General features: G+C 37.1%; 1 protein-coding gene across 1 annotated transcript in view; it reads left to right on the top strand.

Annotated features, from left to right (window-relative positions):
• Nucleotides 1–6,957: 6,957 nt before the first annotated feature.
• Nucleotides 6,958–23,473, top strand: part of olfm1b (olfactomedin 1b) — a 45,009-nt gene continuing 28,493 nt past the window's right edge. Inside the window, exon 1 of the mRNA XM_065243895.2 lies at nucleotides 6,958–7,400. Within this exon, the coding sequence (XP_065099967.1) occupies nucleotides 7,335–7,400 (66 nt within the window). The 5' untranslated portion in view covers nucleotides 6,958–7,334. The remainder of the gene's footprint in view (nucleotides 7,401–23,473) is intronic.

Genomic DNA, 23,473 nt, shown 5'->3' with positions numbered 1-23,473 from the left:
ATGAAGAATACAACTATATCTGTGTAACTTCTGTGTGTTTGGACTCATGCTGCGCTGCAAGAACTGACATACAGATGACGTCAAAGTACCGCGAGAGCGAGTCGAAATTAAACTACTCCGTAAGATTTCTTGAAGAGCTCTCGCGGTACTTTGACGTCATCCGACTGCGGCGCCGCATAAAGTCAGTGACGCGGCTGACGTACGATGCGGCTGACTGTTATTTGTTCCGCCCCAGCTTCTTTTATTTTTCTTTTGTTTTGTGCGCCCGAGCTTTACAGTCTGGGGAGACGCAGGCTATAAGTTTGAAAAAAAAAAAAACTTAGCAAACATGTCTGAGGAACAGGGCAGCGCGTCACTACAGTCACGTGACTTCACGCTCGAGCCGGAAGAGAAGACAATGCTGAATAAAGTCGTAATTCTGCTATTTTTGGACCAAACTGTATTTTCGATGCATCAACACAATCTTACTGACCCACTGATGTCACATGGACTACTTTGATGATGTTTTAATTAACTTTCTGGACATGGAAACCATACATAGATTTTCAATGAAGGGGAAAGCTCTCGGACTAAATCTAACGATAAAACATCTTAAACTGTGTTCCGAAGATGAACGGAGGTCTTCCGAGTTTAGAACGACATAAGGGTGAGTCATTAATTACATTATTTTCATTTTTGGGGGAACTATCCTTATTTAGTAGTCACGCTGTTCCCTTTGTGGGCGGAGGCGAAAACACAAGCTTATACAGTATGTAAATATACACACAGACAATGACGCCCCCCGCTGCACGCTAGAATCTCCGGAAAAACAGGCCTATTTTAACAGCAAAATGTACGCTTTTAAATATACAAAAACTGCTATCTCAAACATGGAGAGGCTTCTTCGTGATCTCAACTAACAGATTCTGCAATAAAACGAAAATCACAAATTTCGAAAAAAAAACTTTGTTTCTCATTTTCTCGAAACTTGTGCTGCCGACTTGAGTCCCTGGTTTCCGTGACGGGTCACATATGGTACACCCACATACCTGATAAAACTATACTTCCTGTCAGATGAACATTCCTGTTAGTACTTTGCACCTTAAAAACTTGCTTTTATTACCGTCAGACGAGTAAGTCACGAGTACCCCAATAAGTCATGTTTAAATGCTGTTTTCATAACTCTTAAGCGTGTAATGTTGCTGTTAGAGCATAAATTATACCTGCAAAAGTTCACTGCCAGGCGATATATTTTCTTTAACAGAAGTTACCTTTCAGCCTACACCAAACGGTCGGTGTGGACTACAGCCCTCTACTTCCCGATTGAATGACATCAATAAAACAGTTTTTGACAAAACTCCGCCCACAAGAATACGTCAGTCGCCAGCTAAGCTGCTATTGAATCACAATACACTAAACAAACTACACAATCAGAACTCGTTACGTATTTCTAAAGGAGGGACTTCACAGAACAAGGAAGACATCAGCCTGTTTTGAGGACAGTGAAAACCGCGATATAAAGATAAGTAAATTGTGTGAAAAATACAGTGTTTTTTACACGTGAAACAGAAACATGTTATATTGTGCACTGTAAACACAGTCAAAGCTTCAAAAACACAGAAAAAACGGCAACTTTAATTAAACCAACCCCCCCCAAAGCGCTTATGATGTTCCCTTTAAAATGACACCTATATACAGTATTCTGTAGAGAATAATGCATACTTTCTATAATAAACAACGGTTTGTATACCATATCTGAATATAACCCATGCCTGTGTCTGTCTGAGTCACTGACCACACAATCCATTTGTAATGTCTTTCCATATCTGTTTCTGGTTTTTAATCAGTGTTCCCATTAGCAAGAAAGCCACCCGGTTTTAATGTGATCTCTCTTTGAATGTCTGGTTAAACAGAAGAACATTAATCTTCAGACGTCTTTTAGAAGGAGAGACACACTTTGTGGTTAAGTATGTATGTCTGTGGGTGACCAATTAAGCATGGCATCAAACAGACCTTCATTACATAATGTCAGACGTTACACTTTTACCAAACAATCAGAGAGAGAGAGAGAGAGCGCGAGAGAGCGAGAGAGAAAAACAGAAAAAATGGGGAATAGAAAAAACAGAAAATGGGGAATACACCACACCCTTAGGATGCCCTGCACACAAATAACACAAGCATGTACACACACAAACACATTGTATAATAATGTAACACAAAGGGTTCACTAACACACATGGACTTACAAACCGATGTAAGAGGAAAAACAGCACAGCACATATTTGTGCTCAAGAGAAATGTAATTCAGCCTCCTTTATTCACTCCATTAAAGCAACCTATATGCAGTTTCTCAGCTTGATCAATGCTGCTTACACTGGGTACAAAAACACACACGCATAAAGATATTTTATGACAGCTAATGTACATAAAACTGCCTGCTGAGATGAAACCAATTAGATTTTGTTCCCACGAGAAACATTCCCACCCTGGAGATTGCCACACACACACACAAACAAGCCAAAATGTACAGTATAAATATAATAGCAGAGAGACAAGCCCTATTTCCTGTGTGGAGTTTTCTGCCAGTATCAAATAAACTGCAACAGCGCAGAAAGATCAGAGATACTTCGTACCCAGAGAACTCATATTGATATTTCTGCTGGGAAAAATCGGTTTTACAGCCACAGACAAAGATCATTACAATTTTCCCATATCAAGGTGAGAAATCAGGGGGCCGAACAGGTACAAATAAAACGATAGCCATCATTACTGAGAAGTTCATTGCCATGGTTACCAACCTCACGAGGGTTATAAAGTTACAATGCCTATACATTTTAAATGATATCAGTGAAAAATGTACTATACAAGAACATTTCGATCAACAAGTTAACAAGACCCAAACCTGTTCTGTGCCATGTTAAATCTATACTCCTCTAGACATTGCAGATGAATTTCAGATGGTGTTGCGGCCTTTAAAAAAAGGTTTTAATGGGTGGTCACACTATACTTTGAGCATGGACAAAACATTTTTTGGACATTACCGCAAATATGGGCGGGGAACAGTTTGTCAATGGCTTCGTCCATTTGTGCTTTTAGAATTAGAAAGGTCATGCCGTGACGTACCAGTTTTTCTTGGTCACATACACTCACCTAAAAGATTATTAGGAACACCATACTAATACTGTGTTTGACCCCCTTTCACCTTCAGAACTGCCTTAATTCTACATGGCATTGATTCAACAAGGTGCTGAAACCATTCTTTAGAAATGTTGGACCATATTGATAGGATAGCATCTTGCAGTTGATGGAGTTGCACATCCAGGGCACGAAGCTCCCGTTCCACAACATCCCAAAGATGCTAAATTGGGTTGAGATCTGGTGACTGTGGGGGCCATTTTAGTACAGTGAACTCATTGTCATGTTCAAGAAACCAATTTGAAATGATTCCAGCTTTGTGACATGGTGCATTATCCTACTGGAAGTAGCCATCAGATGATGGGTACATGCATGGTAGTCATAAAGGGATGGACATGGTCAGAAACAATGCTCAGGTAGGATGTGGCATTTAATTGATGCCCAATTGGCACCAAGGGATCTAAAGTGTGCCAAGAAAACATCCCCCACAACATAACACCACAACCACTAGCCTGCGCAGTGGTAACAAGGCATTATGGATCCATGTTCTCATTCTGTTTACGCCAAATTCTGACTCGAGAAATCGAGACTCATCAGACCAGGCAAAATTTTTCCAGTCTTCAACTGTCCAATTTTGGTGAGCTCGTGCAAATTGTTGGCTCTTTTTCCTATTCGTAGTGCAGATGAGGGGGGTCTTCTGCTGTTGTAGCCCATCCGCCTCAAGGTTGTGCGTGTTGTGGCTTCACAAATGCTTTGCTGCATACCTCAGTTGTAACGAGTGGTTATTTCAGTCAAAGTTGTTCTTCTATCAGCTTGAATCAGTCGGCCCATTCTCCTCTGACCTCTAGCATCAACAAGGAATTTTTGCCCACAAGACTGCCGCATACTGGATGTTTTTCCCTTTTCACACCATTCTTTGTAAACCCTAGAAATAGTTGTGCATGAAAATCCCAGTAACTGAGCAATTTATGAAATACTTAGAACGGCTGTCTGGCACCAACAACCATGCCACGCTCAAAATTGCTTAAATCACCTTTCTTTCCCATTCTGACATTCAGTTTGAAGTTCAGGAGATTGTATTGACCAGGACCACACCCCTAAAGCAACTGCCATGTGATTTGTTGATTAGATAATTGCATTAATGAGAAATTGAACAGGTGTTCCTAATAATCCTTTAGGTGAGTGTATGTCCACGTGATACGAATTCACAGGTCAGAGTTCACCACCCTTGAACTTTGGTACGCAGCGAAATCTGGTCTGACGCAAGTTATTGGAACGAAAATAGTAGTGTGACCGCGCTTAAGCCTCAGATTGACAGATGCATATTGCATACTGGAAAATATAGCACTTCTGAAAATCTCATTTGTGTTTCCTGTTTATCTATTTGCCAAGACCACTGCACCATAATTTGAATACTTTTGTTTCAGATGGTGTTGCGGCCTTTACAAGCAGGAATCGGATCAAATCGATTATACCTTCATATATTTTTTGAGTGTTTTTTTGCACATGAAACAAATTCGCAGGTTAGAGTTCACCACACTTGAACTTTGGTTCGCAGTGAAATCCGGTCTGGCGCAAGTTATTGGAACGAAAATTGTAGTGTGACCACCCATAAGCCTTAGCATACTGCGAAATATAGTTCTTCTGAAAATCTCATTGTGTTTTCTGCATATCTATTTGCCAAGACCACTGCACCATTATTTGAATGCTTTTGTTTCCCAAATGTTTACAATAGCATTCTGGATTTACCCGCCCCTAAATTGCACGTACCTGTTGTTGGTTGCTTTACATGCTGATGGTCTAAAAGATTTGCCTCCTGACGCACAGCAGGATTTGTAAAGCACAAAATGTTTTCAAGTACACCACAGGAAATCCCAGCAGGAACACAGACCTTCTGCAGTATACAAGGTCTTCTGTGGGAAACAAGGTTGTTATTATTCCCTACGTGTTGTTCAACATTGACATATTCACCTTGAATTTATAGTTAAATTCTTCATTGGGTATCAATCAAATGTACATTTTAGCTTTATTATTATACAATAAATATCAATAGACAATCTAATGAGCATGTGTGTTGCTGAGCAACAAAAACCCAAGTCATTTTTTAATTAATTGAATCAATGCATTTGCTGCCAAATGTTTAAAAGGTGTTTACACAAAACATTTTGGCAAGAAGTTAGCAGGCTAGCTCAATCAAGAAAACTAATAACCACCAGACTAATTTAATTAAGCACATTAGCTTTGTGGCTAGTTGTGGTCATTTTTTTAAAAAATGTGTTAAATGCATTTTCAGAAACCTTGAATTTAAAATTTCCAACAAAATTAATCTCTGTTACACAGCTTAATTAGATAAATGCACAGTCTTCCTCACACAATAAAGTTTATCCTTCTGCAAGAGCCATAAAGGCATTGGTTTACTTAGTTGAACTAATTCTTTCTTTACAACTCATTAGAAAAACATTAACCGTCTAAAGAAAAAGAAATTGCGATTGCATTGACAAGCGATGCAACCAATTTTCAACCAAACTGTGACATACACCCATAAACCTCTTCATGATTACACTCAGCATTGTGCTCCTTAAATAAGTCACGTTAATATTTAATCTTATTTTTAAACTCCTCAATATATTATCCTAACTGTGGGTATCCTGAATTTCTCAAACAGGTTGAAACCATTACTGAAATAAAGGCATATAAATTTCACATAATGACTTCCACACACCAATCAATAATGCATAGTCCTAGAATAATGCTGCTATTGATAATATAAATCTTACAAACTGACCACATCTTACAATCACTTCCTCTTTCTTTGTGCACGCACACAGGGCCTTCAAAACGTATCAGGACACTTTTAAGACCCACTTTTAGCCCTGGAGAATCCAAGAACCCTTCTCTTAGCATCTATTAACATAGGCCAAATTTGACCCGTGGGTTCTCCAGGGTTAAGAAGTGCTTTGTAGGAAGTTGGCTCCTCCCCTTTTAAAGTATAGCTCAAAGCCTGTAATGTGATTAGAAGCTGAATGATGTCATAAAAATTATTGATCCATATACGCTGTGAGAGACTGTAATTATGCATTTTGAATGTATATATATTTTTTAATGTAAATTTTGTCAATGTTTTGGAGCAAACTCTTTTAGATGTCGGTAAGGTCAACATATTCATATAGCAAAATACTTTTGATAGAAAAATGTATTATAACCAAGAGGTATCTGCAATCAAACACTAAAATAACTTAGTTAAATAGTTAAAGGGGACATTTTTTTAAGATGTAAAATAAATATTTGGCTTCCCTAGAATACTTAGTGTAGTTCTAGCTCAAAATACCATATAGATAATTTAATATAGCATGTTAAAATTTTACACTTTTTTAGGTTGATACAAGCACTGTGGACCCAATTTTAGCACTTAAACATGGAAAAGGTCAAGATGTTTATTGTCCCCTTTAACCAAGGAATTAACTTCTGATCAACTGGTCGCAAAGTATTTTAGCCAAAATGAATACCCTAGTAGTCTAAGCCAAAAAAGTACTTACATTTATAGTATTGAAGATTTTGAGGATCCCTTTGACTGTCACTGGACCCTAGCAGCCACATAACAACTCCCAAACAACCACACAAAACACCTCAGCATTGTGGCAGATGTTTGCATACTGTACAGTAAGTAGGAAGCACTCACATTTACCTCAGATACAAATGTGATTTCTTTAGTTTGTTTTAGTCGACTAGTTTGTGTGGTTTTCGTCGCTTTAACTAAACGTTTCAACGCAAATGTAATCTGACTGTTTTGACGCCTCGCATACTTCGACCAATTAGCTCGTTCGCTCTCCTCAAATTTCCCACGCGCTCTACATGTCACATCCGGTTGCACCTTGGACAGCTCCCGCTCGCTCAGCCTCAATCTTTTCTCCTCACGCTACGAGATACACTCAAACTTTCGGGTGTTTTCAGACATTAGAGCTCGTTTCCTCGTGAAACCGACATACGATAATCGGGAGTCGACACTCGGGAGGCACGAGACGACGTTCTGTGCGCGAAATGACCGGAGACGGCGCGAGACCCATTTCTGTTTCTCTATCATTCCGTTGCTGAGAGAAAGAGAGAGAGAGAGAGAAAAGTGAGAGACTGGGAGACCGGGGACAGCACCAGCGAGCGGGTCTTAACGAGCCACCGGACCGGATCTGCATGCAAAGGCGAGCCCGAGCGAGCGGAGGCGCGAGATGCAGCGCGTGAACAAGCTCCTGAGTCTCATCGTTCTAGTGCTGATGGGCACGGAACTCACGCAAGTAGGTCTATCGCCATCTTTACCTCCCACACACACATCTAACAGAGATAAGACTGCGGTGAATTAGCGACATTTGTATGCATAAAGAAAATTATAGAGACCAGAGATACGTACAGTCCAGTGGTATGTGTCTTTGGTGCGCGCACACCATACAAGCAAAACAATCTGTGCGCATCCAAGTAGCAAGCAAAGCCGATGATTTACATATTTATCAACACAGACCTTATGCATTAAAGAAATCGTTAAGCAAAGTCAATGCATTTATGTTACAAGTACAGTATGTAGCCCCCCAATATTGACTTTACATTGTTTTTGTTTGTGAATCAAGAGACCTCATGCTGTTCCTGTGATCTTGACATTTACTCGTCTTTATTCAAAACCCATTTAATTTAGCATTAAAAGCTCTACCCCTGGACATTTCAGATATATGAGTGTGTTATAAAACAGAAAACATTACATCTGAGGTCAATAAAAGATGTGGAGTGCACTGCTCTACAGTCTGTACCAATCAAACAATTCATTCATTCAAGTTTAATTCCCAAGGTCTCTGAGACCCAAACATTAATACTGCAATATTTGATTTTGACATTTAAAAACTGTTGGCGGTTGATGTTTTGTTTATAATTTGTTTATAGGAAAAGCCATGAAGCATCAAACTATTATTTAAATGTCAAGTGTGTCTCTTAAACATATTTTTGGCCTTAGGGTCTCTTTTAGAGAGCTTCAGTGTCATTTACTGTTAATAGTTATAATAGATGCACTTGACTTTAGGGTAGATGCCATTTTTCAATTATGCGTTAATCAAAATGGCTCAAAGTTTATGTATTATGTCATAAACCTTCGTAATGCTTATTTAACTGACAATATATCTTCCCAAAAACACTGGATATCATGCCAACAAAAAGCATTTCATTCACAGACTTGTATTCTTCAAATATGGCATCAACCCAGCTAGTCTACCCACATTAACTACAATACTATACACTAATATTGTACATTATAGAAATTCAAGCTATACTCTAAAGAAAAAACATCTGTTTGGTCACTCTGTGGCTGCTACACAGTAATCATCGCTCCTCATGATTGCGTTATCACTTTAACCAGCGCATCGGTGTAGCTGTATTTTCATATTGATTGGAAAGAATGAGCATTTGAACAGTGCAGCCTGTGTAAATGTTGCATTAGGATCGCAGTGGGACAGCATGCTTACTCCGCATGTGCACGCACGTAAATCTCAACTGACTCTGCCACACACATCAATTACCGCAGTGTGGCTCTGTTCAACTTCTCATCTTCGAGATTTACGGCCCATTGAATTTTTGACAATTTGCCATTTTCTTCTGCCTTACCCTGGCTACACACACACAAACATAGAAAACTGACAGCAAAATGCACACAAATGCAACTCTATTCATACTTTATAGTGAAAGTCACATTATTTCACAAGATTTCCTATTTAAAAACAAATAATATGCACACAAATATGTCATTTGGAGGTTCACGGTAGCCTTAAGGGATTTGATTTGGCTCTATTGTCAGTGTTAAATTAAACATATTAAATACTTGAGGGGCGCAGGTGTGCTAATGCATGCCAAGACAAAGTGATACGCTCATCACAACGCAAATACAATTACGCAGATTCAAATGAGAAACTCTTCCACCTCACAAACGTTAAATATCTGCTATTGTTTGATCATTCTGGTATGCAAATTGACTTGGGTTCATGTACCATATAGTGGTCTGCTTGCATGTTTATAAAAGGGGTCGTGTTCTGTTTCTCTGGTGTTGTGTTGTTTTGGCTCACACTCTTTATTAATGAACATAATGGCTGGCACAATAAAAGCCGGAGTGACACAAGGGTGAGCTCTGCATCATTAAACACAGTGTGCACTTAAAAGCAACAAAACACCTCTTAAACAGCAACAGAGGTTTTATGGCCTGATGTTATAGGAGAACCCATTCAGGTTCCACTAATATTTTTTTCCACTAAGTGCAGTGTTTCTTTAATTAAGTCAGTGGTTCTCAAACTTTTATGAAAAGTTGTGACATTTTATAAAATACATAAATTTATCATAAATTCTGTGAAATGAAACCTCAGAAAAATAAGGCTACTAACCAACAGCAATCGTTGTATAATTTATTATGTTTTGTTTCATTAAAATTTTACGTTTTAGTTTTATGTCATAAACTTTTTCTAGGGGGGGGGGGGTGAAGGGATGCACCATATAAGGTTTGAGAACCACTGCTTTTAGGAATGTACAAACCAGTATAGTTATTATAAGAAGGTTTATATAATAAAACATATGTGTGTATGAGTATAATGAAACTTCGAGAATTTTTATCTCTTAAGAACAATGTAGTTATTTCAAGAACCCTATACACTTTAAAAAATACAAATTGATATAGATTAACAAATTTTGTCTGTATGGTTTCACAAACAGTTCTTTAGAATATTAAAAGTTATAAAGAAATGTGACCCTGGACCACAAAACTATAAGTCACATGGGTATATTTGTACTAGCCAACATTGTATGGGACAAAGTTATACCTAAAATCAGGATATTAAGTAAAGATCATGTTCTAAGAATATATTGTGTATATCATACAGTAAATAAATAAATAAATAATATTTATATATATGAAGAGTTTGATTCCAAAATGCGATAAATGCCATTTTAAAAAAAGAGTTACCGCCAAAATCAGTATTGTATCAGGTCAGTATTAAAAAGTAAATTCTTAATTTTACGCAAAATCCAATATCCGCCGTGTTGTTCTATCATCTTTTCTCCCTTTTTCCCATCACAGCGCACCATTCCACGGATTGTAAACAACAATGGCGTCGCGTTGAATACACACAGAGTCCTAGTTTTCCTCATCTACTTTGTACTTTGTGATCAACAAACAAACAAAATAATACTTTGATGGCATTGATAAACCTGTGGTGGTTTTCTGTGGTGGGGAAGAAACGCAAGTAGGGATGCTTAACAATTAATCGCGATTAATCATTAGCAGAATATAAGTTTTTGTTTACATCACATATGTGTGTAAACTGTGTAAAATAAATATGTATATATATAAATATTAACACATTCATGTATAATTTTAAGAATTTTTTTTATATATTAAGTATTTATATTTATATATAATATAAATTATACATAAACATACAAATGTATATACACATTTCTAAAACATATACATGCATGTGTGTACATTTATTTATACAAAGTTATTATACACAGTTCACACACATATATGATGTAAACAAAAACTTTTATTCTGCTAACAATTAATCGCGATTAATTGTTAAGCATCCCTAAACGCAAGCCATTAAAATCGAATAATTTACGCAAGAGGCACTCAAGAGACGATAAAATGCCGGCTGTTGCTTGTTCTCCCGACAGCATCAAGCTTATGTCATGTTAACACATTGACCCCAGGTGATCTTATGAAAAACTTTACATTATTTTACTCAAAGTCAACGAAAATTAAGCAGGACCAAACATTTTACTGCTGATTGCTTTAAAAAAAGTTCAGTGATGACGTCCTAAGAATCAATGACAGTGTTCTTATTATGACAAAGTTAGTGTTTTAATTAATGCCATTAATGTTCATTTTTTATCAATGAATACCACTAGTCAACTAAATGAATATAACATGGCAAAGATGAATGCACATTTATATATTGATTCAATAGATTTATAGCATTTAAAAAAAAAACTTGTCATGGATTTATTATATTAAATCTTTGAAAATCAAATGATGGATTTGAATTTGTAATCTTATTATAACCTAAAGATGCTATGTGAAAGTTTGTAATTGAAAATAGTGGTTTTCATCTTGTTACTTTCTTGGTATAGAAAACACATTAGTCAAAATGTATTTATATTTAACTAAATAACAGAACTCCACCACAGCAGGCAGAACATTACCAACACACTCACTGAACACCACCCACATAACAAATCCAAAATACCACTGAACACATCTTACACATCAGTCGCAAAACACCCACAAAACACCTCTCGACACCACCCACAGAACAGCTGATACACATCTCAAAACTCCACCTTCAGTTCACCTACACAGCTTAATCCTGGCATTCTGCTCACAACAGCCAGTTTAACTCGATGATGTAAAGGCATTGCACAGAACAGGGTCTAAGTAAGGGATAATGTAGAGGCAGCCGGTAGTTATCGGGAAATAAGCCCCGACAGTGTGATCAAGACCCGACGCGAAGCGGAGGGTCTTGTATCACACTGAAGGGGCTTATTTCCCGATAACTACCGGCTGACTCTACATTATCCCGCTTATTACACGGCTACTTGTCACATAAGAAAAAAAACTGGACATGAATATGAATTTGAAACATTTTATTGGCATATTTGTTTTAAATTAACATTTTTATCCTTCCGCGAAACTTTGCACAGATGCATAAAATGATCGTAATACCTTATTAAGATCCTCTGCTTCATACTTGTCTGTCTTCATTTTTTTCTCTTTTAGCCAGTCTTTGAGAAGTTTTAATGCCCATTCTGTATTTTTTTTGTGTGTTGGCTTCGTAGCTGTCATGCTCTATTTTGTCAAGTTCAGTCTCAGTAAGCTCTCTGTGTCTTGTCGTGGTTGTCCAGTGTTTGTCACAAGATGGCGCCAAACAAACAGTAATCTTTATTGGCGCGGAGCGATCTTACTCGTAAAAGTAGTACCGGCTATGCGTTATTATTTTGGAGCGGTTATTATTCGAAAAGAACGAACCTGCAAATGTCTCAACTGACCAATCAGAATCAAGCATTCCAGAGAGCCGTGTAATAATGTGAGTTATTTTTATGGTCAGAACCATAATTTAGGTCAGAATGTAAGATAGACTAGTTTTGTGCCAAGCATCCATGGACCCAAATCAATCAGACTGCAATCTAGATTTATATCTTACAGTTTTTGTATAGGGGTGTAAAAATACATAGTTATGGATTAACGATTTTTTTTTTTACGATACGATGCATCAATGCAACACATACAATATTGATATGAGGTACCTTTATTTTGACACTCTCCTCATTTCTTCACGTAACATCCATCTATGCATTTTGCATTTTTATATGCATAAAATTCATCTATGCATATGCATTTTTAGTTTTTTTTCATCTGTTTGTGTAATGAAGAGAGCAGAGTTATTTTTATATCTCAGTGATTGTCACCATTGCACAATTTGGCACAAAATAACAAAACGACTTTGACTGTTGCCATCATAAGATTCATTTTGTGTGACATTTTTTCTCATTATTTATTTTTTTATTTTAAAAATTGTATATAGAATTAAATGTACATGTTATATATTTTGGTTGCATTTGCAAATTATAAAAAATGTTACTAGTTGTCTAGGCACATAATATAAAAATATCGATAAATTGTTTGAATCTCATCGAATCACAATTCTACCGAGCCCCTAAGAGGACATGGAGAAAACATTTAATAAAGTTTAGTTTCGCGTGCACACGTGAAACTATCGCGTTTAGTTTCGAGTGCGCACGTGAAACTATTGCGCTCGCATGTGAAAGCGAAAGTTTCACGTGCGCACTCAAAACTAAACGCGATAGTTTCACGTGCACACGTGAAACTAAACTTTAGATTTTTTTATTCCAATGACACCTTAGGGGCTCGGTACAATTCCATCGAAGAAGTGTGTGATGTATCGGCAAATATTGCATCATGGTGGAAAAAATTGGTATTGTATCATATTGTAATGAACTGTCCGATTTACACCCCTATTAAAAAGTCAAAAAATAGTAATTTATCGAAAATAGCAAAAAAGCATCTTTCTCATACAATTTAAAATGGTTCACTGTCGACATGCATGTTGCATTTATAAAGCGTGCATGCCTCTCCACGCTGGTTGCTATTTGATGGCGTCATCACATACATTATTGTTCGGTAAAATGTATTCAGTCTCTTTCGTCTGAACACCGAAAATAGGCGTATTAGTTGCGAATAATCCCTAAACTAATCCTAGATTGTGTGATGTGAAATGGCATTGATTCGAATAAGACGTGGAATTTGTTTTACAAAAATTTTCAGGTGTGTGCCGAGAACAGCCTCTTGTTTCGGGACTGCGATATCCAATCTTGTGGTACCCGAGGCGCTCTTGCTGTCTTTTCAATTTGTGTTAATGTCCTAATTGTATTTCAGAATGTAGCCCAAGTCCAAATGTAGAATTCATTCAAAGCTCCATTAACGAGAGAGAGAGAGAGAGAGAGAGAGAAAGAGAGAGAGAGAGAGAGAGAGAGAGAGAGAGAGAGAGAGAGAGAGAGAGAGAGAATAAATCCACATTGTAAATGGTTACCTCCTCAAGCTATAGAATGAATGAGATTATTTCTTGATTACCACGGTACAGATATGCGTTTTTTACGGTCTTATCACCTTCATGGAGATAAAGGTCACCAGCTGTCACACACAATCGAATGATCTTTCTTGTGGATGAGAGAAGTTATCACATTAGTAACAGCTTTGTGTTTTATCGATTGTGTCTGGTTTTCTATGAAAGGCAAATGAACAGTGTGTGTTTTAAGAAAAGACAACTTGTTGTTTATAATATGATAGCATTTTACTTTCTTTTGGCAGTTGGCATTTTTTGTGTCTTTGTAACGTAATCCACAAATCAAACACACACTTTTTTGAAATGTCCAATAGATTACTAGACGGATTACTAGTACAAACTCAATCTTTATCCATGTTGTCCTTCATATATTTCAGCTTTCAGCAGTCTTTGAACCGTGAAAGGGCAAGCCTGTGTGTGATGATATGGGAGAAAGTGTGTGTGTGTTTGTTTGTGTGTGTGAAAGAGAGAGAGAGAGAGAGAGAGAGAGAGAGAGAGGGAGAAAGAGAGAGAGAATTAGGGCCTGTCCCATTTCTACCCCCTAAAACTTCCACTTGATTTTGAGTGCCCTCGACAGTAAAGTCCCCTCAAAGAGGGAAGTGGGGTTAAAATATTTCCCTATGAAATGGGACGCCACTATATGGAAAGTAGCTTAGCGTACGTGCTCACCTACGTCGACGCGTCTACCAGTTTCGCAACGTATTCTGGGTAATTTCATCCTGACTATATTTTGAGGGTTGATTCTAAGGAGAAAATAGCACTCCGTTTTTGCTCCCTAAAGTAATGGGACGCCGTACCCCTACACGTGCACGTGTAAAAGCGAGGGTTAGGGCAAACATGTAGGGGAAGGGGAGGTATTGGGATGGGCTCTTAAACTTATTTGACTTTTTTATTTGATAAAGATGTGATGTTACTTATCCAGGTGACCACACATGATTTTTGTATGGATGATAAAAAATTTAATATCTCATACTGTATATTATTGAAGGAGGGAGAGACTGAAATCTGACCCTGTTTGTGAATTTTAGGCTAAAGTCTTATTATGAGATTAGCAGCTTTAAATTATTCAGGAAGTGCTTCCTAAACATTGATTTCTGTCTTTGACATGACCTTACTCGGTCAATATTAAAGATATCAAGCTTGTTTTTTCACAACGTTCTTTACATTATATAGACGGTTTCAGCATTAACAACATAAACAAATGGCTTTTGAGTAACAAACGTAACTTTCAGTAAAGTTCCACAAAGAATCAATAACAATAGAGTACTTTTAGGTAGTTTATTTCTGATAACAAGCAAAATAAATAACAAGTAGATTACCTTAGTTCAAATCATAGCTAAAGTGTTTCAAAAACTACACTTAGCTAACATTACTGTGTAAAATGTGTAATTTATAATGTATACAGTCTTAACTACAGATTGGCTGCCAAACCATCAAAGTGATCCATGATCGTCTTTCGGAAACCAAAACATTTGTTTTTTAGACAAGTTTTTTTATTCAAAAATTGTCTGACGACTTTTTCTATAGTCAACTTCGTGTTCACATGTGGTCAAGATCGCTCTAATCTGCCGTTAGCACAATTTTCTTATTTTTTTATTTATTTATGCAATACAACTTTGTTAGGTATGAATGTTAAAAATCATTATTTTGCACAAAATAGACGAGACAATAGCGTGTCTTTTGATACTTTAGCTGACGTGCTATGTTGAGCTTACCCTGAGATTTAGCCAATGTCAAGCACATTAGCACACATGTCAATTTGGGGAAAGTTGTCACAGGCTTTTCACACTGGAAATAGTTAACCGCGGGTTCTTAAAGCAATAAGCCCCAAGAAGCAGTGGGTTACCAGTGCATTTTATAACAGCTAAGGGCCGTTGTTAGGCACAACGCGAAACGGATTGCCTAAAATCACCTTAGCTGTTATAAAATTCACTGTAACACCACTGCTTTGCAGGGCTTATTGCGTTTATAAAACGGTTACTTCATATGCATAGCAGAATTTCATGAAATGAAACACAAATAAGTTGTAATTATATTAGTACAAATATTACTCTTCCGCAAGCTCCCAACCAACACAGACGCAGCAAATACACAAATCAACATTCATCTAATTTATACATTCATATTTATAACGTGCAACTGTTGAAGTGATGATCAAATATGCTTGGAAGCATGCTTAACTCTTTCCCCGTCAGCGTTTTTTTTTTTTTTTAGTTGCCACCCAGTTTTAGTTTAATCCCTTACAGAAAAATTATCTTCTTTAAATAAACATAAAATATCAAATGAAAGAACAGACCATCCGCTTAAAAAAAAAATTTCATCCCAGTGCATAGCGGAAATATGAATTTGAGGTAGAAACTCCTCAGGGAATGTTTTCTCTTTATTGACGAGATGACGCAAAAATATTTATTGTTATTTATCTGGATATCGCCATCAATTGTGCAATTGTAGACAAATAAAAAATATGATTAAAGACTGTGGTGTTTATTTTCATAAATCAGTACGCAGCAACAGTGCGCAGTGTTACTTATGTAATGCGGTCTGAACCGTGGGTTTACTGGGGTATTTTATCACAGCTTAGAACGCGTTTCAACCAATCAGAATGAAGCACCAGAACTGCCCGTTTTATAATCTGCATTTGGCACTGCAATGCGGTATAACACCGGGTTTCATAACACTGGGTTAATTTCAGGGATAACCCTGCTTCTAAATTACAAGTGTGAAACGATCCTTACCCTAGGGTTATAAGCAGGGTTTTAGAACGAAGATAACCCAGGATTAAGCGCAGTGTGAAAACCCCTCGACCCAATCTAGTGTGACAACTTACCCGCGGATGGGGCAAGTTGTCACAAGTAAACATTCTCTATTCAACAGTCTACAACTCTCTAATGAGATAAGATATGAAAATGTAATAAATGCAACATATGTGCGCAAGACTTCCTACTTTCATTTGGTATGAGATTTATACCATTGTGATGCATGGGGCTCAGTAATGTTAGACAGTGTGAAAAGTGTGACAACTTACCTCACTCCCCCACACCCAGATGACCTACTACTTCCGGCAAGATTTTGACGTGTGCATTCGACACTTTACTATCCTGTGAAGGAGAGGTTGTCATATACATAAAAGCCGGAAAGTGTTTGACGCAGCTCTATTTAAATGTAAATGCGTAAGGAAAACAACTGTGCCTTGTGGTTTAATTGCTCATCTAATTTAACAGCTCACTTGTTGTTATGACGATGAATGTCACGTGATGTTTCAACATGATGGATGTAGTATGTCCGAATTTTATTCACACTTCCCATATTCATACTACATAGAAAGGTCAATCATTCAATTTGGTATGTACTGTCGCAGTATGCAATTTCGGACGCAAGGCAAAACAACTACATAGCAATGCAACCACTCGGAGCACGTTGCAACCGCCAAGCAACACCCTGTGAACCATCAGGTTCCACCTTAACCACCTAATGCACAGCACAATGTTGTGGGGACGTTTAGATTGACATGCACCAATTTTCTACAGGAAATGTAAAAATCTAGATTTACATTTTCACATACAAGCACGCACCTCCTTCCTTTTGCTGAGTCATAAACAACATTTCCACAGAATCAGAGTAAATCACTATGTTTGGCTGTAATAGTACCTCAGTGGGGACGCATATTCAATAAAGATGCAATGCAACCAGAATAATAGGCTGCTTGCAAACGCAGAAGAAAACGCAAGTGTAAATGTTCAAAAAGCAGGGCTGCTTTCCAAACACCTCTGCAGTACACCGAGGCAAATCATTTGAAGTTTCGGCAGAAAGAGTTTCAGAAACATCAACTGCTCTTCCTCTACATACTGTAACATCTACACAGTGAGAACTGTTAGTTGGGAGGTCTCCAATGCTTTAGTTCAGACCGATTGGTAAATCACTCATATCGTCTTGGAGGTTTTTTGTACATGCAGCCTGCAGCTGAAAGCTTTACTGTAGACCGTTACAGATGAGTTACTGCCGGTCTCTCTTCTGTACCAGAGCTCATGGCGCTTCTACGGGTACATTCACCCAGCCTCTTATTCTGTGGGATGTTATCGTTTTGCTGGGGGCTGCAGAAATTGTACAGCCTACATATGAATTATTAAACATGAGAAAAAAAAGGAATCCCAGCTTGAGATTTTGGTTTTGCTGCTCACTCGTTGATGAAAGTAATATTGATTGTTGTTCCCTAAGAGAATGTTGCTTGAGTATAAAACATTAATATGAGATGTTAACTGCAAACTTGTTTTCAGAATTATTGCTACACAGTCTCACCCCATGGCGTCAATATTTGACGACACTTGACCATGTGTCAATATGTTGACGCGGAGGGTATACCTTTCGCGTCATTTTTTGACGAACTGGGGACTTCAATACTATTACGTCCGTTGCATTCTCTTTCCTATTTTCTTACCATTTTCGCGTCGGTTTAGGGTTAGATTACGCAAAATTAAACAGTGTACGTGAAATTAAACAGTTGTCACCTGGCGTTGGGGTATCGGATAGGCTCCGCTATTAAACTGTTTTACAATAGTTTGAAAAAAATCATTTACTCACCCTCATGTCATTTCAAACCTAATTGACATTCATGCTTAGATCAAATACAAAAGGAGATCAAAGCATTAACAGTATGATGTATACGGTGCTAACAGAAGGTGATAAAAGAGGTTTTTGGATACACTGTAATAAAATATTTGTTGGTTCAACTTTAAAAGTAAGTTACTTGCGACCTCATTTATAAACAGTGTTGGGGAAACATTAACAAAGATTAATAAATGCTGTATAAGTGCAGTTCATTATTAGTTCATGTTAACTAATGTAGTTAACTAATGTTAACTAATGAACCTTATTGTAAAGTGTTACCAAGTAATTATTAAAAAAGTAACTTATTGCGTTACTTATTTACTTTTTTAAAATTAACTCAAATATTAATGTGTACATAAAAAGTAATGCGTTACTTTACTCGTAACTTCAGAAAAGTAATATTATTACGTAATTCACGTTACCATCCTACATTTGATCTTACAATCATTTATCAAAAATGTGTACATGTGTGATTCATAAAACAAACGAATGCACAGAAAATGCGCCTACCCCTTTCTTTCTAATGTGAAATCTATAAATCGCAAATTATCTTGAACTTGTGCGCAGCTGAGCAGTTTCAGATCTCCGCCTTTAAACGATGCCTAATTAATGTCATAGACATAAAAAAGAGCGCTTGCCAATGTTTACACCCATTTCGAGCAGCAAGAATGGCTTATACTTCCAAAAACCTGCAGTTATTGGACAAGCAAAAGTGCGTAGGTCTGCTCAGAACCTGATGTGGCGCAAAGCACTTTTACGTCAAAGATTTTATAAATATGCCATGAATTTTTGCCTACGCACACTTCTACGATAAAATCTGTGCTTATGCACACTTTATAAATGAAGCCCTAGGTTGCCTTAAAATTTTGAGTTAATTCAACTCAAAAATATTTGTTAACGTAAAAAATTGTTTAAAAACCAACCAATTCTCATGAAGTGCGTATAAATAGCACACAGTGTGAAAAGTCGTGCAAATTACAATTTTGCGTACATGTGATATGCCAGTACTTTCCATTTACTTAATATGGCGCATGTTTTTGTGTCGATTTATGTATTGGTTATTGTTTGTTGCTTGGACTGTCAGTCATTGTCTGTGGGCGTGGCTTTATGGAAGTAAAAGTGAAAGTGACGAATCTGCCATTGTATGGTAACCCATACTTGGAATGTGACCTCTGCATTTAAAGGGATAGTTTACCTCAAAATACATTTTTTATCAAAAATCACTTACCTTTCTGTTCTAAACCACCAAGTGCTCAGATTAAATTAAAAAAGGAGTGGGTGGATTTTTTGCATTGGAGAGTAGAAGTGTTCACACACTGCCAACACACATTAATGTCCAAACAACTTGTAAAAGTTTATTTTACATAATAGGTGTAATTTAATAAAAACGACATTAGCTTTTATTCAGAGGAAGAAAGAAAGCTAGGTTGAAATATGCAAAGAGTAAAAATCTTGCAAAACTAATATGACCATATGAAACGTGACTATTTGTAGACGAGTGTCAGTAAGTGTAAGGCGCTAACACAAGATCAGGCCAACATGCATAGATGCAGTTTTACCATAAACCTAGTGCTATTTTTATGCAAATCATCACCCTAGAAAATTGTTCAGATATGATGCTTATTACCTCTTAAATATAAACAAGCAAGCAAGTGATTCATGTTCAATTGTTCATTCAAACACTCAGATTAATATCCCAAGGCCAAACAACCCGTAGCACAGTGTGATTTGTGCTGAAGTGACCTTCTGCTGCTATGGCTCTATCATTCACATACTTTATTTCTCTTTTATATCTCTCTATGTCTCCTCACACACAAAATACAAAGTAGCGGCAGAGCCGGAAAGAATATATGCCCTAGATTCAGGGTTTTAGATGTTTGCTGTGTGATGTTTTATTGAAGCCAAGCTGGATATACTAAGAGACACGGGATGCCTGACGCTCCCTCTTATGTCTCAGTAATGTACCTTTGACATATTCATGTTATAATTTAGAAGTAAAAGTTTATGATGGACTAAGATGATTTATTTATGAAACTTAGTTTTTAAATAGGCAACTGCTGTAGTTTAACTAAAAAATAAATTACTAATAAAAATTGTGACCCTGAACCACAAAACCAGTAATAAGTAGAACGGGTATATTTGTAGCAATAGCCAAAAATATATCAATTCAAAATTATAAATTTTTATGCCAAAAATCATTAGGACATTAAAGAGTAACTAAACCCCTGGTCAGAGCGTGACTCCACCCACTGGCAATATTTGAAAAATGCAAAAAAAGTGGGCAGATCCCAAGGAGATAGAGGGGACGAACTAAGTGTGTGGTGAGATCGTAATAAGGGCGTGGTGATCTTGAACTTGCTTACATCACGAGTCATTTTTTGGACCCACCATCCAATAGGAAAATTCAACTGCAGTTGCCACCGTTCAACCTGAAGAGGGCAGCACTCAGACGTTTTTACACCATATATTGTAGTATTGAAACACTTTATATCCAAATGTCAAAAAACTTACTAAAATCAATGAACAGCACTAATAAAGCCCCATTCGTACAGATCATTAACTAAAAAAAGTTGGTTTAGGGTTTAGTTACGCTTCAAGTAAAGATATTATGTAAATTTCCTACCATAAATATATAAAAATGTACTTATAATTAGTAATATGTGCGCTAAGGCAGTGGTTCTCAAACTTTATCCACGTGCTGCCCCCCTTGTCTTCGGTGCATTCCTTCGCGGCCCCCCTCAAAGAAAATTTATGACAACAACTGTTCTAAAATGTAACATTTTAATTAAACAAAACATATAAAACAAAGTAGTGATGCTGGTTAGTAGCCTTATTTTTTATGTTTAATTACACAGAATTCATGATAAATGAATGTATTTTATAAAATGTCATAAAACTGGGCCCCCCCCGGCACCATCTCGCACCCCCCTGGGGGCCCGGATCCCAGTTTGAGAACCACTGCGCTAAGGACTTAATTTGAACTTTAAAGGCGATTTTCTCAATATTTTGCACTCTTAGCAGATTTTCAAATAGTTGTATCTCAGCTAAATATTGACCTAACGTATCATACATCAACGGAAAGCTTATTTTTTCAGCTTTCAGATGATGTAATCTTTAAAATTATCTTAATCCAGGGTCACAAATAATTTTTTTTTATAGATAAATCAGGTAAACTGGGACACTTTTTGACATTAAAGGCGGGGTGCATGATTTTTGAAAAACACTGGAAAAGGGAGTCAGGCCGAGTACCAAAACACTTGTAGCCAGTCAGCAGTTAGGGGTGTGTCTACTAACCGACATCTTTGTCTGGGTTGCGTATGTGTGGGGCGGGTCTATCAAAAGAAGGTCCAGATTCTATTGGGGTAGGGGCGTGTTTGTTTAGGTGATTTCAAATATCAGCATTGGCTTTCAGAGATCATGCACCCTGCCCTAATCAACCTGAATTCATTATACTACATTTATGTACATTACATTCAGATGCTTTTCCTAAGTAACTATATGTGTGTGTGTCATGGGGATCGAACTCGTGGTATTTTGCGCTGCTAATGCAAATCTGTAACAATTGAGCTACAAGAACATCACATTTATGTCCTATATGCAGTATATATAGCCTGTATTTGTGTGTGTGTGTGTGTGTGTGTGTGTTTGTGTGTGTACTGTGACAACATGCCCCACTACTAATATACAAATCATTTTTACCCAACAACAGTGAAAATGGTGCATAGCTTTTTGAACCCATGACTTCTGTATATACCCATGTGTATAACAAAAATGGTCTTTTTAAAGTAAAAACATTAGTGTATAGTGCATTGTAAAACTTGTATCGTCAGTGTGATGTGACATTGTGACACTACAATGCGGTTTGCACCTCTCTGTGTCAGGATTACTCACTGACTCTGTTTGTGTATGAGAGGAGTTATACCACTGATCCACCAGACAATACACTTCTCATTCTGCCATATGGCCAGGGCTGGATAGAATGCATTATTTTACGGTATGGCACCGGTTAGTGGTGGGTGTAATTGCATTGCGGTACCACTGACAGCAGCACGGGGGCGCTCGAGTCATTCTAATGCAAACTGATTTAATGCACTAATCATTATGGACGTCTGCGAGCACGCAGGGCGGCTCTACACCTCTTTTACAGTATATTTGACATTTCTCAAGACATTTACACACTGTATGTGTTTTATTTTATAGTATTTTATGTGGGTCTTTGTTTTCCTTTATGTAATCAAAAGGCTTCCTGTGTTACTGTACGTAGTCATTTGCTATCAATTTCTCAAAATCACTTTCTGTAAGAAAGTAACAAAAGACATTTCTCCAGTGATATCATCATAGGGTGACATCACAGTGGGAAACAACAGCACAATATCAGTCATTGTTTGCAGTGGATTACATTTTGTGATGTTATGGTTTTAGTCTTCTAAAAGATTATTTATCAAAATAAATTTTAAAATGGCAAAAAAATTGTCTGCTGAGGTCCAGTTTCTCTCTCTGTCTGTCTGAGCCAAGACTTAATCTATATTTTGGTTCCATCTTATTAATTTTCATGCACTTGTAAATTATAATCAATAATTTTGAAGTGCCTGAGCTGAACCAGAGTAGCTATATTTCTGAAAGTCTGCTATATGCTCTTACAAATAAAGGTTACAAAAACATTTGTTTTTTAAACATCCATAGGACCTTTCTGTTGCATGAAAGGTACTTTGTAGTGAAAAAGGTTCTTCAGATAGAAAAGTGATTATTCAACTGCAAAACCTTTATTTTTAAGAGTGTACCCTTCATTTAATTACAAAACTATTTTATAAAAAAACTGTACAAGGTTACTGCGTAACAGGAATGACCCGCAATAGAGAATGATTGCAATATAAAGACATTTCTACCAATGACTTTTAGTGTCCCTCATTTTCCCAATGAAATAGTGATGGATGTCTTGTGAGAGTTAATTAAATGATATTACACAAAGAAGGTTGTAACCGGGCGCATTATGGCAGGGTGCTTGTTAAATTAACATCACTTGGGATCACCGAGATCATTTTTCACTCCTGTTGACCCGTAGTGGGGCGTGACATTGAGATGTTCAGTTTACGACCCTC

Source organism: Paramisgurnus dabryanus, chromosome 18 (genome assembly GCF_030506205.2).
Source record: "Paramisgurnus dabryanus chromosome 18, PD_genome_1.1, whole genome shotgun sequence".
Classification (NCBI taxonomy): domain Eukaryota; kingdom Metazoa; phylum Chordata; class Actinopteri; order Cypriniformes; family Cobitidae; genus Paramisgurnus; species Paramisgurnus dabryanus.
The sequence above is the reverse complement of the archived record's forward strand: the minus strand, read 5'-3'. Positions and strand labels throughout refer to the sequence as shown.